At 44.7% G+C, this 16503-nt stretch overlaps 1 protein-coding gene across 2 annotated transcripts in view; it reads left to right on the top strand.

Annotated features, from left to right (window-relative positions):
- Window positions 1–10665, top strand: part of LOC120540145 — a 34532-nt gene extending 23867 nt beyond the window's left edge. The window contains exons 6-8 of one of the 2 annotated variants that reach the window (XM_039770658.1): window positions 3822–3848; window positions 3972–4035; window positions 9823–10665. In XM_039770658.1, coding sequence (XP_039626592.1) covers window positions 3822–3848; window positions 3972–4033 — 89 coding nt within the window. In that variant the 3' untranslated portion in view covers window positions 4034–4035; window positions 9823–10665. Of the gene's footprint in view, window positions 1–3821; window positions 3849–3971; window positions 4062–9822 lie in introns of those variants that run through there. The other variant, XM_039770657.1, reaches the window with a different exon arrangement.
- The last annotated feature ends 5838 nt before the right edge of the window (window positions 10666–16503 follow it).

Here is a 16503-nt window from a genome sequence, read left to right as displayed (position 1 = left end):
CATATCGCTGGCAAGTGGGGTCTCTAGTGTCACATGTGCAGAGTCCAGTGAAAGGCTTCCAATTACCTGCTAATCAGCAAACACCACTCAGTGTCATAATCAGTGACTAGAAATATGTCACCTAACTCACCATCTCAAGCCAATGTCACGTTACGAGACTGCTAGTCACTGGGTACATCAGGCTTGTCCACTACTGTTGCTGATCTGCTCGTTTTAATGCCTGAAAAATCAGCGAGCACCTGAAATTAGGCGACCGCGTCTCGAGGTTCCAGCAGTCGTGCTCGCACCCTTTTCTGACAGCCAATAGCGTGCTGCCTGATGAAGAGGGTCCTGTGTGAAGGGTGAACAGGTACAGCGAGTTCAGGTGAGACATCAGACAGACGAGCCTTTCTTCTGCATGGGAGGACCAAAACACCCGCATCCCTCATTCATCATCACTAAGCAATACACTTCAGGATTAGTGCCCATGAGTCTGCGAGTGTCACCAGGTATGTCACCACATTGGTCTACTCCCGCACCCTACAATTAACACCCACACACACACACTCACACAGATCCTGTCCAGACAATTCTCAGGTGATGCCAATTGCCAGACCCCCTTCACATAAGCACCCAATGGATGTCAGATGCCTGTCACTGTTTGTGCCTTACATACTGTCACCAGCACTAACAGATATACGGGTCCCCCGAGACCTGAAAGTTAAGTCACTTTGGTTAGAGGGACAGTGTCATACATTCTATCGTACTTGCTCTTCAGGTTGAGGTGTGACCTCTCAGCCTTGAGACCCCCAGAAGGCGACGGCCCTCCCACACCAGGTGCCCTAATGTTTACTTGACTCACTCAAGATGTACGTGGTATTTATTAACATATAATATTAATAACCAGATAGAAAGAACTAGAAAATAAAACAGATGGCAAAGCCTGGATGGACGTAGTCTGAGAGAAGCTTACTGAGATCCGTCAGGAGTTCATGTTCTCCTGGGCGCCATTTTGATGGAGTGTTAAGTTACATTCCCTGATGTGTGGATGAAATGGTCACATGGGTCTTGATCTTTGATGTCACTTCCTGTGTCATTGCTGCCTTATGTTGTTGTCCCTCCTGGTCCCCCAGACCATGTGACATTGCACACGCTGATCTTCTGATGAATGACTTTGCTCTAAATCTTTGCTCGCTTTACATTTTCCTTTCCCAGGATCGAACTAATTAAATCCACTTCTCGTCTGTAACTTCTTTTCTGTTCTCAGGTTATATATGAATTGAAATGGCTGCCTTCACGATGTAAGTTACTGCTGCAATACAGAAAGACGCGCAGAGAGACAGATGCCCCAACGTGAAGTGCCTCTGTGACGAAATGACTTTGAAGGGTCCTGTAAATTCAATTCTTTGGGGTTCATTCGGGCAAACATTAAAACTTAATATAAGCGGCGTGTAAAACTGAGGATTGTCCACTAGAGGACAGCGGCCACGTCTCACGCATACAGAGCCACCCCTATGACTAAACACAAAGTCCAGCCTGCTAGAGGGTCGAGTCACAGAGTGGTCAGAGGGAGTCGGTGGGCACATCAGACTAACATGACTGGCATTGCCAGGCTGACTCGCTACGACTGAAAACTCAGCAAATGTGACGTGACTATTACCTGAAAGTTAGAATTACACCTGAAATATTAAATTCCCCTTTGAGGACAAATAAAGTATGATCAATCAATCAATCAATCAGTCAAAAGCCTGCAGCATCGATACTTGAACGTCCTCCTCAGATTTGCTGTGCATCAAATTGTGCTGGTCCTTGAGGTGCGCCTGAGACGTCTGCCTGCCTTTCCAGACACGTTTCTCTGGTGTTCTGCATTTTCTCCTTTAGTCGCTGCAGCTGCTGGTCACCAAGTTCATAAGTTAGGAAGATTGAGTTTTAATGTCAAGCTCTTCAGCATACAACATCTCAAAATGCAATCCTTCCTTCCAGGTTACGCCCGCCCCGAGTTTGGTATCAGACAGGTGGTCTCACATTAATTCAGCTCCCACTCCATGTCAGCTATGGAGCTTGAGGGTGGACAGCATGATGGCCAAAGTCAGAACTGACAGGTGGACCTGCCATGAGGCCATCGTGAGAATCAAGTGAGAGGCAGGAGGTCAGTAAATGAGAAGGTTCACCATTAAACTGAAAGAGACTGAGAGGCAGGCGCCTGCCTAAATCTGACGGGACTGCCCCATATGGCTCATCGGCGGGCATCTCAGATAAAGAGGCGGGCTGTTAAGAGGCACGTGTCACAATGGAAGAGCCTGACATCCTAATCACACGCCTAAGTGCACCCAGCTGTGATGGCTGCCCTGCTGAACTGAAGACGTCATGCCGTTGAGTCATCTCCATAGCTGTAGCTGCTCACCGCCTTACTTTCACAACAAACACTCGCCGTTTTAAACGTTAGCACTAACGGTAAAGTCGCTCACTCGTTCATGTTAGGATTCATTCAAACACAGTGGGCACCACGGTGACTACAACACAAGCAACACGAGCAGGGCACTAACCACATGGCAGCATGGAGTCGACATGAGAAACATCCTCCTCTTCCTCTCTCTGCCCACACACAGCGCCTTCAGAAAGTCTCCAGACTCCTTCACTTCCTTCACCTTCTCAGCTTTTGCAGCCTTGGGATAAAATTCTTTCAGTTCATTTTTTCCTGTCATCAAGCAACACTCAGCACCAGAAAATGAGGAAGCAGAACGAGGATCTGAGAAATGTTTACAAATGTATTCAAAGTAAACAACTGAAATATCCCATTGATCATCACTGAGATGTTTGGTGTCCACCTTTGGTCAATTCAGCTGACTGGACGTGATTAGGAAAGGCACCCACCTGTCTATAGTAGGTCCCACAGTGGAGAAGAAACCAAGTCATGAAGTCCAAGGAAGTCCCTACAGAGCCTCGAGACAGAAGAATTATGCTGAGGCAAAGATCTGGGGAAGGATACATTGAAAGTCGGACATTCCTGCAAGAATTCGGCCGTCCTTCTCTACAGATCTTCTCAGGCTCTGTCAGGTTAGATAGAGACTTTCAGGACCCTCCACCGATGTTTGATTAAGCACTGGCTGGACCACTCAAGGACACTCCCAGAGTTGTCCCTAAGCCACTCCTGTGTTGTCTTTGTTTGGCCCTGTTGGAAGGTGAAGCTTGGGGCCAGTCTGAGGTCCAGGGTGCTCTGCTCTAGGCCTTCTCTCTACTGCTGTCTTCTTCTTTCCCTCAGCCCTGCTGAATCTCCTGGTCCCTGTCACTGAAAAGCAGCCTCACTGTATGATACTGCTGCCACCACCAGGCTTCACCTTTGGAATGGTATGGACAGTTGACAAGCGGCCTGAGAATCCTTTAAATGCCTTTGTGCAAACTCCAAGTGGGCTTCCATGGGTCTTTTACTGAGGAGCGCCTTCAGTCTGGTCAGATTAGTGGAGTGATGCAGTGGTAACTGACCTCCTGGAAGTTGCTCCTGTCTTCACACAGGTTCTCTGGAGCTCAAACACACTGACCGTTGGAGTTGTGATCACCTCCATTACTGAGGCCCTTCTCCAATGACTGCACAGATTGGCAGGACAGCCAGCTAAGGAAGAGGAATCTATCTATCTATCTATCTATCTATCTATCTATCTATCTATCTATCTATCTATCTATCTATCTATCTATCTATCTATCTATCTATCTATCTATCTATCTAGTGCCTTTTGTGTCTGTCTGTCTGTCTGTCTATTTCAGACCACTTGTATTTTCTGTGGCACTGATATTAAAGGGAGGGTCGGCCACTACTAATATTTAACTGCTTTCTTTTCTTTTAGCTCCCAACACTACAGCCAGCCAAAGAGGTGCGTGTTTAGTGACAGGAGGATGAATTGAATATAAATCTGAAGTTCAAATGTCCTTAACTAGTGGTAGTTGAAGAGCGCTGTTAGCTGCTCCACTTATGGTCTCCTCTGATGCCCCTCCAGGTGCCCTGGCTGCTGCTGTTGCTGTGCTGCTCATTTCCTGGCTGCTGTGGACTATGCAGTAACAGTAAGTTCTTACCAAGGTTATTATTGGACCTCTATGACTAACCTGGGCCATACCTCGTGGCCCGTGACTTGGTCAGAGAGCAGCAGTGAAAGTTCATTTTCATTCCTGCTAGTGGCCTGGCTGATCGAGTCCTCTTTAACTCCTTAGATGACTGCTGGCCACACTGACCGTCGGGCCCATGCGTGCCTAGGTTGGGGATGCCAGTGATGACCTTTGACCTGAGCTTATGGTGATTCTCAGTTAATGGATGAGAATAAGTATTTTCACAGCAGATTTGCCACATTCGCCCAAGACCTCATTTGCCAAATTTTTCTCTGAAAAGTCACTGTGCTGCTGGATTAGGCAAACTCTTTTTCCTGGCGCCCACGATGGTCTGTGAGGCAAGTGTGATATCACAGAGCTGTAGCAGCCTGTGCTGTCACTACCAATATACACGGCCTGCCTGATTTGCGTCACACTTATGTAGAACTTTCATGCGTGCTCACTGTAAGGGTACTCCATATCACAGTTTACGATGACGCCCATCTGCTTTGTGCATGTGTAAATGATTTACGGTGTAGGCACGCGTGTGTGATGTCACTGGTACTCCAGCTGGATTTGCACTATGCACTGCACCTGACTCATGCTACGCTGTGTCTTCTGTGCTGGATTAAGCCTGTCAATATCCTCACTACAGAGCCCGTGGTTGAATAATGACAGGGACAGCCCCCGGACTAATGGCGCTGATCCCTTGAACATCACATGCTCTGTGGGTGTCCGTTAGTCATGGTGGTAGGAGCTTGGTACCCGCTGAGGGAGACAGAGGGAGGGCTCACAGTGTTGTGCTGGCACAGTGGTTAGCAATGTTGCCTCCCAGCTCAGATCACATTTCCGGCCCAGTGTAGCCCTCAGGGACACTTTAAAGACCACCCACCGTACCATGCTGATCCACTCTAAACTAGCTCAGTTTCTTCTTCTCCATTGAATCTACTACTACATTCATTTCACCAAAATTCCCAAACCTTTGTGCTTTTTCACCAAACTCAAGATAGAACAAATTTAGCAGGGATCACTCATCACTAATGAGGAACAATTGCTCCTTCTGTCACTAAGGTCCGGCAGTATGGTAGAGCAAACCAAAATGGAGACCAAAGAGCATGCAAACCAAGCCAGAGATAGAATGGCTCAGATCTGAGACCACTAAGCTGGCCATAAAGATGTCAGGTTTGTTTTAGCTTTTGATTTTTGTGTCACGTTTTAGCCTTGGTCATGATGCATTTGACTTCGATTCCGGTCATTATTTGTTTTAGTTTTGACTACGGCTCTTCTCCCAGTTACCATTTCAAACCTTCTCAATAGTTCGCCTGCTTAAACGTTTGTTAGTCGCAGTTCAGATGAGAACCAGGTGAATGCGTGACCTTTAACCCCGTTACTGCAATTACCTGTGGATCACGACCTCGGGAACACACCTAGCAACGGAAAAGCTACCTAGGCAATGGGATGCAAATGAAGGTGGCCAGAAATGAAAACAAATTCCCAAGTATGCAAGAAGCACAGTCTGGCACGGAGGAGCTCTGAAGGTCTGGGAGACATGCAGAGTCAAAACCCAAGGTTGGAAATGAAAGTCCATCCTAACACATCAAACAAACTGGAAATGTAATCAAAAATGTCAGGAATCAGAACTGAGAGCAGTGGATCAGGAACTGGGAGCACAAATAAAAGGTTCATTCGTCAAAAGCAAAACACAATCAAGAATTCACGGTCAACAAGGCAAAAACAAGGACCGGTTAACGGAAAAATACAATACAATACAATACAGTTTATTTTTGTATAGCCCAAAATCACACAGGAAGTGCCGCAATGGGCTTTAACAGGCCCTGCCTTTGACAGCCCCCAGCCTTGACTCTCTGAGAAGACAAGGAAAAACTCCCAATAAAACCTTGTAGGGAAAAATGGAAGAAACCTCGGGAAAGGCAGTTCAAAGAGAGACCCCTTTCCAGGTAGGTTGGGCGTGCAGTGGGTGTCAAAAGTAGGGGGTCAATACAATACAATACACAGAACAGAACAATTCCTTAAGACAGCATAATAATAAAATTTTAGAAGTACGGTTTAACAGTAGATGATATGACATAATTAGGTTTGGATATTTTTAGAGTCCTGGAGACCTCATCCATCTAGCTGCCTCCCCATTTGGCCATGCCACGGCTGAAACGTTGCTCCGATGAAAGGACCCTCTTTCCCATGATTCCTGTGATCCTCCATCAGGGATGACTTTACCATAGGCAGGCAAACAACTTGGCAGGTGGGCGTGGCACCAATGCCACATTTGGGTACCGAGAAAAGAAACAGAATAGGTGAGGGTTAGTATTCAAATATAATTATCATGTTACTTATGTTATAGTGCTAATGACTAACAACAGAGATGCAGTATGTACAGTTAATCAGCAGCTCTAGTCAGGATATGCTAAACTGAAGTAGTGAGTCTTCAGCCGGGATTTAAAGGCTGAGACTGAAGGGCATCTCTTATGGAAGCAGGAAGACCATTCCACAGTTTAGGGGCCCTGTAACTAAAAGCTCGACCTCCCACTGTTATTTTATTAATCCTTGGAATCCTAAGCAGACCGGCATCTTGAGATCTTAATGTGCTCAGGTTTGTAAGTCATGATAAGTTCAGACAAGTAAGCGGACCTTGGCCATTTAATGCTTTATATGTTAAAAGGAGGATTTTGAAATCTGCCCTAAACTTAACTGGGAGCCAGTGTAAAGATTTAAGAACTGGGTTATGTGTTCATATTTTCTTGTTCTTGTAATAATTCTTGCAGCGCATTTTGGATTAACTGGAGGCTGTATAGAGAACAGTTTGAACAGCCAGTGAACACCGCATTGCAGTAGTCAATCCTACTAGAGATAAATGCATGAATTAATTTCTCACAATCCTGTTTATTTAGAAAGCGCCTTAATTTCCTAACATTTTTAAGATGGAAAAACATGTTTTGGACGACTTTGTAATATGCTTTAAATGACATGCTAGAGTCAAAGATAACTCCTAGATTGCGGGCTGATTCAGTAAAATTAATTGGGATTCCAACTGAGTTAAATGGCGACAAAATATTGCTGTGATCAGCGTCATTCCCTCCAACAATTAACATCTCTGTTTTATCTGTATTTAAAGACAAGTAGTTCTCATTCATCCATTCCTTTAATTCACTAACACAAATAATTAAAGACAACATCGGAGAAACTTCATTTGATTTAAATGAAAGGTATAACTGGGTGTCATCTGCATACAGTGAAAATTAACATTATGTTTCCTAATGAGAGATCCCAGTGGAAGCATGTAAAGTGAAAACAGTAAAGGTCCCAGTACTGAGCCCTGCGGACACCATATTGAACTTCTGTGTATAATGATGGAGTACTGTCTGCACATTTCTGTACATACTGGAATCGATTTGATAAATAAGAACTGAACCAAGCGAGCACGGGGCCTGTAAGCCCAACATCGTTTTCTAGCCTGTGCAGTAAAATAGAATGGTCAATGGTGTCAAATGCTGCACTTAAGTCCAACAACATAATTACAGTGGAATTTCCTTCATCAGAGGATATCAGAATGTCATTTACAACCCGTGTTAGTGCGTTTCTGTACTATGACCAGTCGAAAGCCAGACTGGAATTTCTCAAATAAATTGTAACACGTAAGGTGTGACTGAAGCTGACTGGTGACTACTTTCTCGAGTATTTTAGAGAAATGGTAAATTTGAAATAGGCCTATAGTTATTTAGTATGTGTGGGTCTAGGTCTGACTTTTTAAGTAAAGGTTTAATGACTGACACTTTTAGTGCATCAGGTACGTGCCATGCAGTAATGAACTATTGATAATGGTTAGAATAGGGCTGCAAGAACATCCATTGCACTTTTACTAGTTTTGTTGGCACCGGATCTAGGGAACAAGTAGTGGGCTTCATTTTAGTAATTAAAGTTAAGACTTCCTGGTGAGTTACAGGATTAAAATTATTAAAGTGCTGAATGCAATGTGACAGGGTCTGCTAAGCTAGTATTTGGTTTGTACTGTGATGCTGAGATCTGGGATCTTATATTTTTAATTTTCTCATTGAAGAAGTTCATAAAGTCTGTACTGCTAATATCTGTTGGTATTTTGCACTGTAGATCTGAATTCCCATTTGTTAATTTAGCCACTGCTCTAAAAGTACCCTAGGATTTTTATTATTGCTATCTATTAATGTAGAATAGTATTCTGAGCGAGCTTTAAAGAGGGCTTTTTATATTTATTAACACTCTCTGTCCATGCAATTTGAAAGACATGTAGCTTTGTTGTTCTCCATCTGCGCTCCAGTTTTCGACACTCTAATTTAAGAGCTCGAGTATTTTCATTAAACCAGGGAGAGTTTCTATGTGCTTTGATCACTTTTGTTTTAGGGGAGCCACTGTGTCCAGAGCATCTCTCAAGGTCACATTATAATGTGATGTTAGCTGATCTAAATTGTTTTCCACGTTTACATTTGATGTTAACTGATCTAAATGGTTTTCCACAATTACACTCGACTTACTCAAGGTATCTATAAATTTTGAAGCAGAATTACAATCTAGATGTCGCACTGTCTTTGTTTTAATCTGCGAGTGCTGGCATGGGCAGAACTAAATCAAATGTAATTAAGAAGTGATCGGAAATAACTACATTTAATGGAGTAATATTTAAATTTTGAATTTCAACTTTGTAAGTTATAATTAAATCTAATGTATGGTTATGATTATGAGTTGGACCTTTGACAATCTGACAAAATCCTACTGAATTTAACAAATAAGTAAAACATTTGCTAAAAGTGTCAGTTTCCACATCAATGTGTACATTAAAATCCCCATCAGAACTACGTGATCATAATTTATAGCCAAATCAGACAGAAGGTTGCTAAATTCAGTCATGAACAATGAATATGGCCCTGGTGGTCTGTAGACTAGCACTATAATTGTGTTGGAATCTGTTTTAATATTTAAAATGAATGCCTCAAAGGATGTAAAGTTGCCTAAATTTTTAGGAGTGATTTGCATTTTGTTACAATGAATTATTCCAAGGCCTCCTCCTCGACCAGAATCTCTAGACTTATGAAGGAACGAGTATCCATCTGGTGACGGAAAAATCAGAAACAGCAGAGTGGAAATGAAGGCTCATCTGAGAACCTGGGATTAAACATGGCTGCTCGAGCCAGGCCTCGGATTACTGAGCTCAGGGTCATGACCTCTATGAACCACAAAGTGGCACCACTTGAGGGAAAAGAGAAAATGGAGTCACGGGAACTTTGTTCAAAACACACCTCTGAATCGCAATCTCTGTGTGTCAAAACTCAGTGACTGGCACAGAATTAGCCAGGGACTCGACTAGAACTTGAATTTCACAATCTAAGATCGTAAGCGAGGAAGTTCAGAAAAGCCCTGAACCTTCAGAGAACACGAGTCTAACGAATGGCGGCGGTAAGAGCTGCATTACCGAGTCACAAACGGATAACGACTCTCTGAAGCGACCATCTTCATGCAGAGGATATGAAAATGGCGGTCAGTGTGTGTGTGGGGACTCAGGAACACAAATTATTTTCAGATGGAAGTCAATGGCGATTGGGTTTGCAAATTAGGAGAACTCACGCATCACACACGCTCTAATTCTGCTTCATCCATTTCTTATTTGATCTGATAAGCTAGCGACAACACGGACCTCAACAATGGTGAGCATTAAGTCGAAGTCAGCACGTTATTTTAATTATTTGGTTTTCTCATCTCTTTCTCTTCTTGCTTATCCAGCTCTGGACAGACAAGTGGCCTCCCAGTTCATTATGACTTTCCGTCTCTGATTGAGCTGCAATGGCATGAAACCAAGAGGCGAGGAGAGAGAGGGCAGCGGAGATGTAAACGACGTGGAAAGATCAAAGATCTGAACACCCACTGTCATCAATGTTTACTTTTTGATTGTTTCATTTCTAAAAACTGTGAATTCTGTTTTGCAACCCTTTATGTCCTGTCGGTTGTAATATCATTTGTTTATGTTTCTTATTTTTTATCTCGACGCGACCGCCATTTTATGGGTGCTGTCAGCTGCATGGCTTGGGGTTGCTATGCACGTTGCTACCACATGACAACAGGAGGTGGCGATTCGTGATATCACTAGCGTGATGGCACAAGTGACTGACGAAGCGCAGGTCTCAGCAAACCCACCTTATTTTCTTGTTTTGATTTTTGGTATTTTTGTTCTTCTGAATTGTAAATTTTCAAATTTCTGTGTGATTTAGTTAGTTAGTTAGTCTCTTATATTTGTTTACTCTGCAAAAACATGAGGCGCTTTGCTTTTATTTAACGAAAAATGCAGATTAATTTCTGCTGAATAATCTTAAGAATGCACTTCTTAATAATTGACTAATTCTAACAAAGAGGAGAGCACATGCTTAGCCTTCACAAAAGTGCTTTACACAGACAGTGGAGAGCCACGTCAGCCCACGGATGTTCTGCTCAAGCCAGGAGCTCCTTTGTGTTCTTTTCTGTTATTTTACATATTACTCAGCTCATGCTTTATTAGACTACTAGACATTAAGCCCATTACAACAATGAATGCTAGAACAGTAGTGCATAAACATTAGTAGGAACAGTCCATAATATGCCTTTAATTTTCTGTCACAACAGTGGGCAATCAGCAGAGTCTCACCAGCAACTGATGTAATGTGTGGCGTGCAGCTGATAATGCGTGCCTGTATGCGTCCCCAGCGAGTAGCGTTGGCTCCGCAACAAGTATTTGAATCCATGCTGGTGTGCGCTGATTACTGTATGTCTTGTCTCCGCAGCAACGATTTTATGTGCGTGGCGCGACTACCCAATCAGCACTCTCCCAGCAATGATGTCCTTTATTTGCTTATCATGTGCGGCACGGCTAGGCCATTCACTGTGTGCCCAGCTTCCAGTGTGTATGCGTCCAGCGGTGCCGTGGCCCACGCATGCGCACTTCACCAGACGACACACACACACGGACACCCTGACCCCTGGACACACACAGGGGTTTTATTTAAGAGCATATCTGTTTATCTCATTCTATTCAGCTTCTGTGGGAGAGAATCTGTCCTCCGATGTTTCTTGTATTGTGTGGGTGGTTCCTCAAGAGGGGGCCACCAGTCCATCACCACTGAAGGACCGCCCCATCCCTCTAAACCTTGGTGCGTAGTGTAGTGCCTGGCAGTCCATTGTGAATGCGCTTGGTGGTTTACTTGAGTCCTCCTTGTGATTATTTTGCTGTTTTGCAATCTGTGTTAATAAATCCTCTTTAAAAGATTCTGGTGGGACATGTTTCTTTCCAGCAGGAGTTTCACGCTCCTCCCTCTCCTTTGCATTTGATGTCATGTCCCTGGCCGGGTTCACAGTCTTCTTGAGTGTCTGCCATGTATTTAAGTTAATGTTGCTTTTGTCGATTGTGTGCATTATTCTTTGTTTTGATCTAGTCATTAGGCTGCCTGTGTTCTGTCCGTGGGTGGTTCCCCAAGAGGTGTGGCGAGCGCCCCCACCCTGTACTGGGAATCTGGGGTCTCCTACAGTTCCTGGGGGTCCATTTTGAATGTCCTAAGGAGTTGGGCTGTTCACTTTTGCCTTTTCTGTGTGTTTTGTGAATTACTGGCATTTCAGCCCGACCTGTTTGCTCTGGATTTCTGGATTGGCGCTTGTTCTGTTTTAGACGACTCCATTTTTGTTTCAAAGCTGTTTTGTCAAAGTTAACCTTTGATTCTATAAAGTTACTGTATGTGTTTGCTCTTCTTGATGGCACAGGTTGGATGGTGGGCATTTTTAGAGGAGCTGCATTGGAATTGATGTACTTTAGGACTACTAGTCCACAACATGTCAGCTTTGACAGCCTGAGGCCTTGTGATGTCCTGGGGTCAGGTGCCCCGGGCTGAGACCTTTCTTTGGGATAGTCCAGTTAGATCTCTGGTCTGTGCTTTGTGGGTCATTTTGAAGGTCCACCTTTTGCCATTTGTGTGCTGCACCAAGCATAACATTTGGGTGATGTGAGAGCAGCCATTCCTGCACCAGCAAGCTCATCACACATTAGCTATTAGATGATGAAGAGGTGAGACAGCAAGCCAATAAAAGTCAGGGGACAATTAGCAGGTAGAATGACCAGGTCATGGTGGACAGTTTAGACAGGAAACACCCTACCCAGCCCTGTGGTGGGCTGCGCCCTGCCGACTGTTTGTTTCCTGCCTTGTGCTCTGTATTGGCTGGGATTGGCTCCAGCAGACCCCGTGACCCTGTAGTTAGGATATAGCGGGTTGGATAATGGATGGATGGATGCCCTACCCACGGATCTTTCATGACCCCAGAGAGTCAGAACCTCAGTTTTGGGTCTCATCCAAAGGACGATGTTGGTTTTCACAGCACTGTGTCTCGCCACTGCACTGGGGCATTGGGATCCAAACACAGGCCACAGGGTAGCACCCCTGCTGGCATCTTCCAGCAGGGCCCAAGCTTTTCTGGTTGGTCTCCCATTCAAGTACTGGCCGGGCCCAGACACGCTTAGCTTCTGGTGGAAGTTAAGGTGGGATGGCTGCTGCCCTTTAACCCTCATGTCCTGTCTCTTCAAATGTGCTGAAGATCCATTTACTTTTGGGTGGAGTCCCAGGAGGTGTGTCATCCTGACATCACTGCTGCTGGCTCCTCCTTCTACCTTATAGTGAGCCAGTGAGAGGATCTCAGCAATGGATCATGAAGTTTGGAGAGGAGACTGTCAGTGTAGATGTTTGCTTTGGATTTGTTGGTTTCTCGTGACTTTTTTTGCGGTGGGCCGAAGGGCAAGTGATAAAGGATGTAAAGGTGTGACTCACACAATTAAACAAGGTGATGCGTAAAATTAGAAAGGACACACTCATAATCAGAGGGTGATGACAAGTCAAAGTGTGTGGAAAGGGTAGGCACCTTGCCCTGTGGACTGACAGGCCAATCTTGCCACCAATCAGTGGGCTGACATACCACCCTTGCCACCAATCAGTGTTTAGCCAAGCTGCCTACCCTTTCTGTACACTTTGACTTGTAGACACCCCTCTGATTTTGAGGATATCATCCCTAATCCTGGCGTCAACTTGTTTGAATGTGAAGAAACATGCTAGAATTTTAGCCTGAAGTCACTCATTTGAGTAGCGATACCCCAGTTGATCTCCAGGGGACACTACCATGACAGTTGGAAATTTGAAAAGAGGCTGTGTGTAGTGACAAAAGCATGTCATTCCCCAGGCCACTAGGGGGCAGCATGCGGTTTTCTCAGCCAATCCGGCCCTCTCCAGTGCACCTCTGCAGTTCGTTAACTTGCAGGAACACCTGGTGCCATTAGAGGGATTAGAGACCCCAGAAGTGATTGTGCCAGGGTACCTGGAGGAAGTCTGGAGCACCACCTTCCTTCCTTTGGTCCAGTGAGTTGGGAGGCAGCTGGTGATGATGGCTAGCAGGAAGAACACGAATGACAGGGAGGCCAGGAGTTGCTGCTGTTTAGCTAAACGCAGAGGACACAGGAGTTTCTTATTGTTCTCTTTTGTTGAGCTTTATTGTTCCCCTCTATTGCTTATTCAATCTTTTTTAATTGAACTGTGTTGGTGTTTGGGGTTCAGCCATAACTTTAGCGCCTACAATCCGATGTACAGAATACATCCAGAATCTCGGATCACCTCAACTTTACACCTGATGACATCACGTGTTGTAACTTCCTGTTCTCACATGGTGGCAACCACCTTGGCAACAGTAAACAGAAAAACAACAAATAAAACAAAAAAACGCAAGAAATAATCCACCAAATGAAACTGAGAGTATAAAAGTGACATTAAATTTCAATTCCAGGGTTACTCAATACATGGGGAGAAAATGAACCAAAGTGACCTGGGAGAATTGTTCACTATTCATTATTCACTACGGTTGAACAGTTTATGCACTGAGCTATGGTCACCTGGTGCTGCAGACCCTCTGCCCAACTCCATGGTTGGTGATGATTAGGGTTTTAAAAGTCATCGTTTCAAGTTGGTTTATTTTCTACTGTGTGTCACACATTTCCAGCTGTAATATGGTTACATCCCCGATGGACGAGAGCCGCCAGTGGCCCCTGTTGAAGCCCCCATTTGAGCCCCCATCTGACTCTTTGTTTTCTCGATTTAACGTCTCTGTTTTCTTTCACAGAGCTGAGGACTCTGGAGGGTCAGCCCATCAGCTGCCATATATAAGCTTTTTGTAAAATGTAATCACAGTTTTTGATATATTCCTATTATTTGAATTAAACATTTTACTTGACTCTCTTGTCATTCACGTCTGTGTTTAAGTCCCTGCTGTAAACATGTCCCCCGTGCAGACATTCTGGCCGTCTCGCTCCGTCCTGAGCTTGGTGGTCCCCACTTTCTGAGTGTGAGCCACATGTATGCCGGTGCACACAGGCGGGAATCACTGAGGTAAGTGACCACTTACCACACAGCGGCCAGTATTGTCAAGAAGTCATGTGGTGTCATTTTCTCTTCATTTTGGACATCATAATGGAGGGGCTGATGGGAATTACAAGTGCAGTACAAATGAAGCCAGCAGGATGTACATGAAGTTCCCCTGCTACTTGTCAAATATGGAGCTTTAGCAGCGTCCAGACTCGGCAAATTCCAAGCACAGATGTTGACCTCTGCACCAATGATTTCCCCATTGACATTAAATAAAGCTAAGAGAAGGTAAACGGACATTTATTGTTAAGTACTTGAAATAATACAAACGCACAGCCCTGATTATAATGCAGCAACCTGCTAGTGGAGAAGAAACGGCTGCAGGTCACCATTGGCAGTTCATTAAGACATCTGAAAGCTGACTGCCAGGCCTGAGCCTAACCCTACAGTCCACAGGTCACCTGCATGTTTAATGGACTTGAACAAAATCAGTAGGCCTTCCACCATTCTTTTTAATGTCCTATATTTTTGCTATTTCAATATTTCTTTACTAAGTTATACTGTATGTCTGTGTGTTGCCTCATCTGTTATAAGACTCTCAACAGCAGTGCTAATATTTGCAGTGCACCATCTGTTGGAATGTAAACTGCAATGCACTTTATGACTGCATGCAGCACAAATCCATTCCAACAGAGGTGCGCTGCAAGTGTTAACACTGAATACGCCAACAGATGGGGAGAGGATTCAATTTCATGCACACAGAAATAGTACAAGGCCCATTTTCGTAGTTGTCCCTTTCCTGTCTTCTGATGCTTGCCTAGCAGTTCTATATGCTGAGCCCCTGTGTGCTAAATCTGGCCTTGTGTTAGCTGTACATGTGAGTGGATTTATAAAATATTTTTGTACAGAGCACAGTGACATTAAACTTATATTCTTATTACAGGTGCCATTTCTCGTAGTCAGCTCTCTGTCTGCTAGAATGTCATTAATGACATCTGACCGCCCAGCACCTTAGCTCTGATGAGATGTGATACTGGAAATGAGTATCATGGTGTCTGTGTCTAGTGAGAGAATGAGAAGGGCATTAGAAATTCTAAATGTGCCTTAGATGTCGTTTTGTGGAAAAGAACCCCCAGCTCTTTGGATTTGGCAGAGACCAATAAGAGGCCTCCTTCATGAAGCCACACTATAAGATGCACGGTGGGATTGGTGGACCATAGACAGGACCCCCGATATCCCAATGTAAAATGAAGATCAAGGAGATAACTACACAGAGATGTCCAGGGACCAGAGGAGGGTGAGGGGGATGCAGTGAGCCCTCCAAGTGGATGGATGGCAACAGGGAGGTCCTTTAGCCTGTACATGACCTGTGGCTACCCTGATGGATGGATGTCCTGAGGTTGGTCTGGCGTTTTCAGAGAGAAGGTCCTCACTGCATCCTGCAGTTAAACATGGGACAAGTTCAACGTCTCACTGCACCTTTCACTCATAGGCGTCATGTGTCCATTATTTGAGTCTCATGACCTTCCCACAACCCTACCATGAGCCGTGAGTGTAACCAGGGAGTATCGCCCTTACGGAGCCCGCAGCCTGACAGCTGTCACTAGGGGTGCCATGCCATTGGATTATGGGCGGAGTTGAAGGAGGATCATGGGTGGGGTGAGATGTTTAAACACACCCAACTCCTCTGGCCATAGCGAGGGAAACTTGTTTTCAGAAGGTGTTGGTGGCCCAAAGGTTCAGGGACACCACTGGCCTAGTAGGACAGATGCAGGATCCCCCACACAGAAGGCAGGGTGAGGACATGTAAAATAAAGGTAAGATGTTTAGCCCCCCACCAATGACTCACTAGCAGCCACCCGTGAATGTTGTCCACTAATGAAAGATGCAAACTATGGTGACAGTTTAATGTTTGTGATAATAAACAGCACAGATTGTCATCAGTGCAAACTAACAGAAATGGATCGCTTTGCCACCAGAACTCACTTTGTACAGAAAGGAGCAGGACACACAGAAGAACATCACACATGCAAATCGAGAGGAAATC

The sequence above is a fragment of the Polypterus senegalus genome, chromosome 12 (assembly GCF_016835505.1).
Source record: "Polypterus senegalus isolate Bchr_013 chromosome 12, ASM1683550v1, whole genome shotgun sequence".
NCBI classification, from domain to species: domain Eukaryota; kingdom Metazoa; phylum Chordata; class Cladistia; order Polypteriformes; family Polypteridae; genus Polypterus; species Polypterus senegalus.
This window is presented reverse-complemented; position numbering and strand designations above follow the sequence as displayed.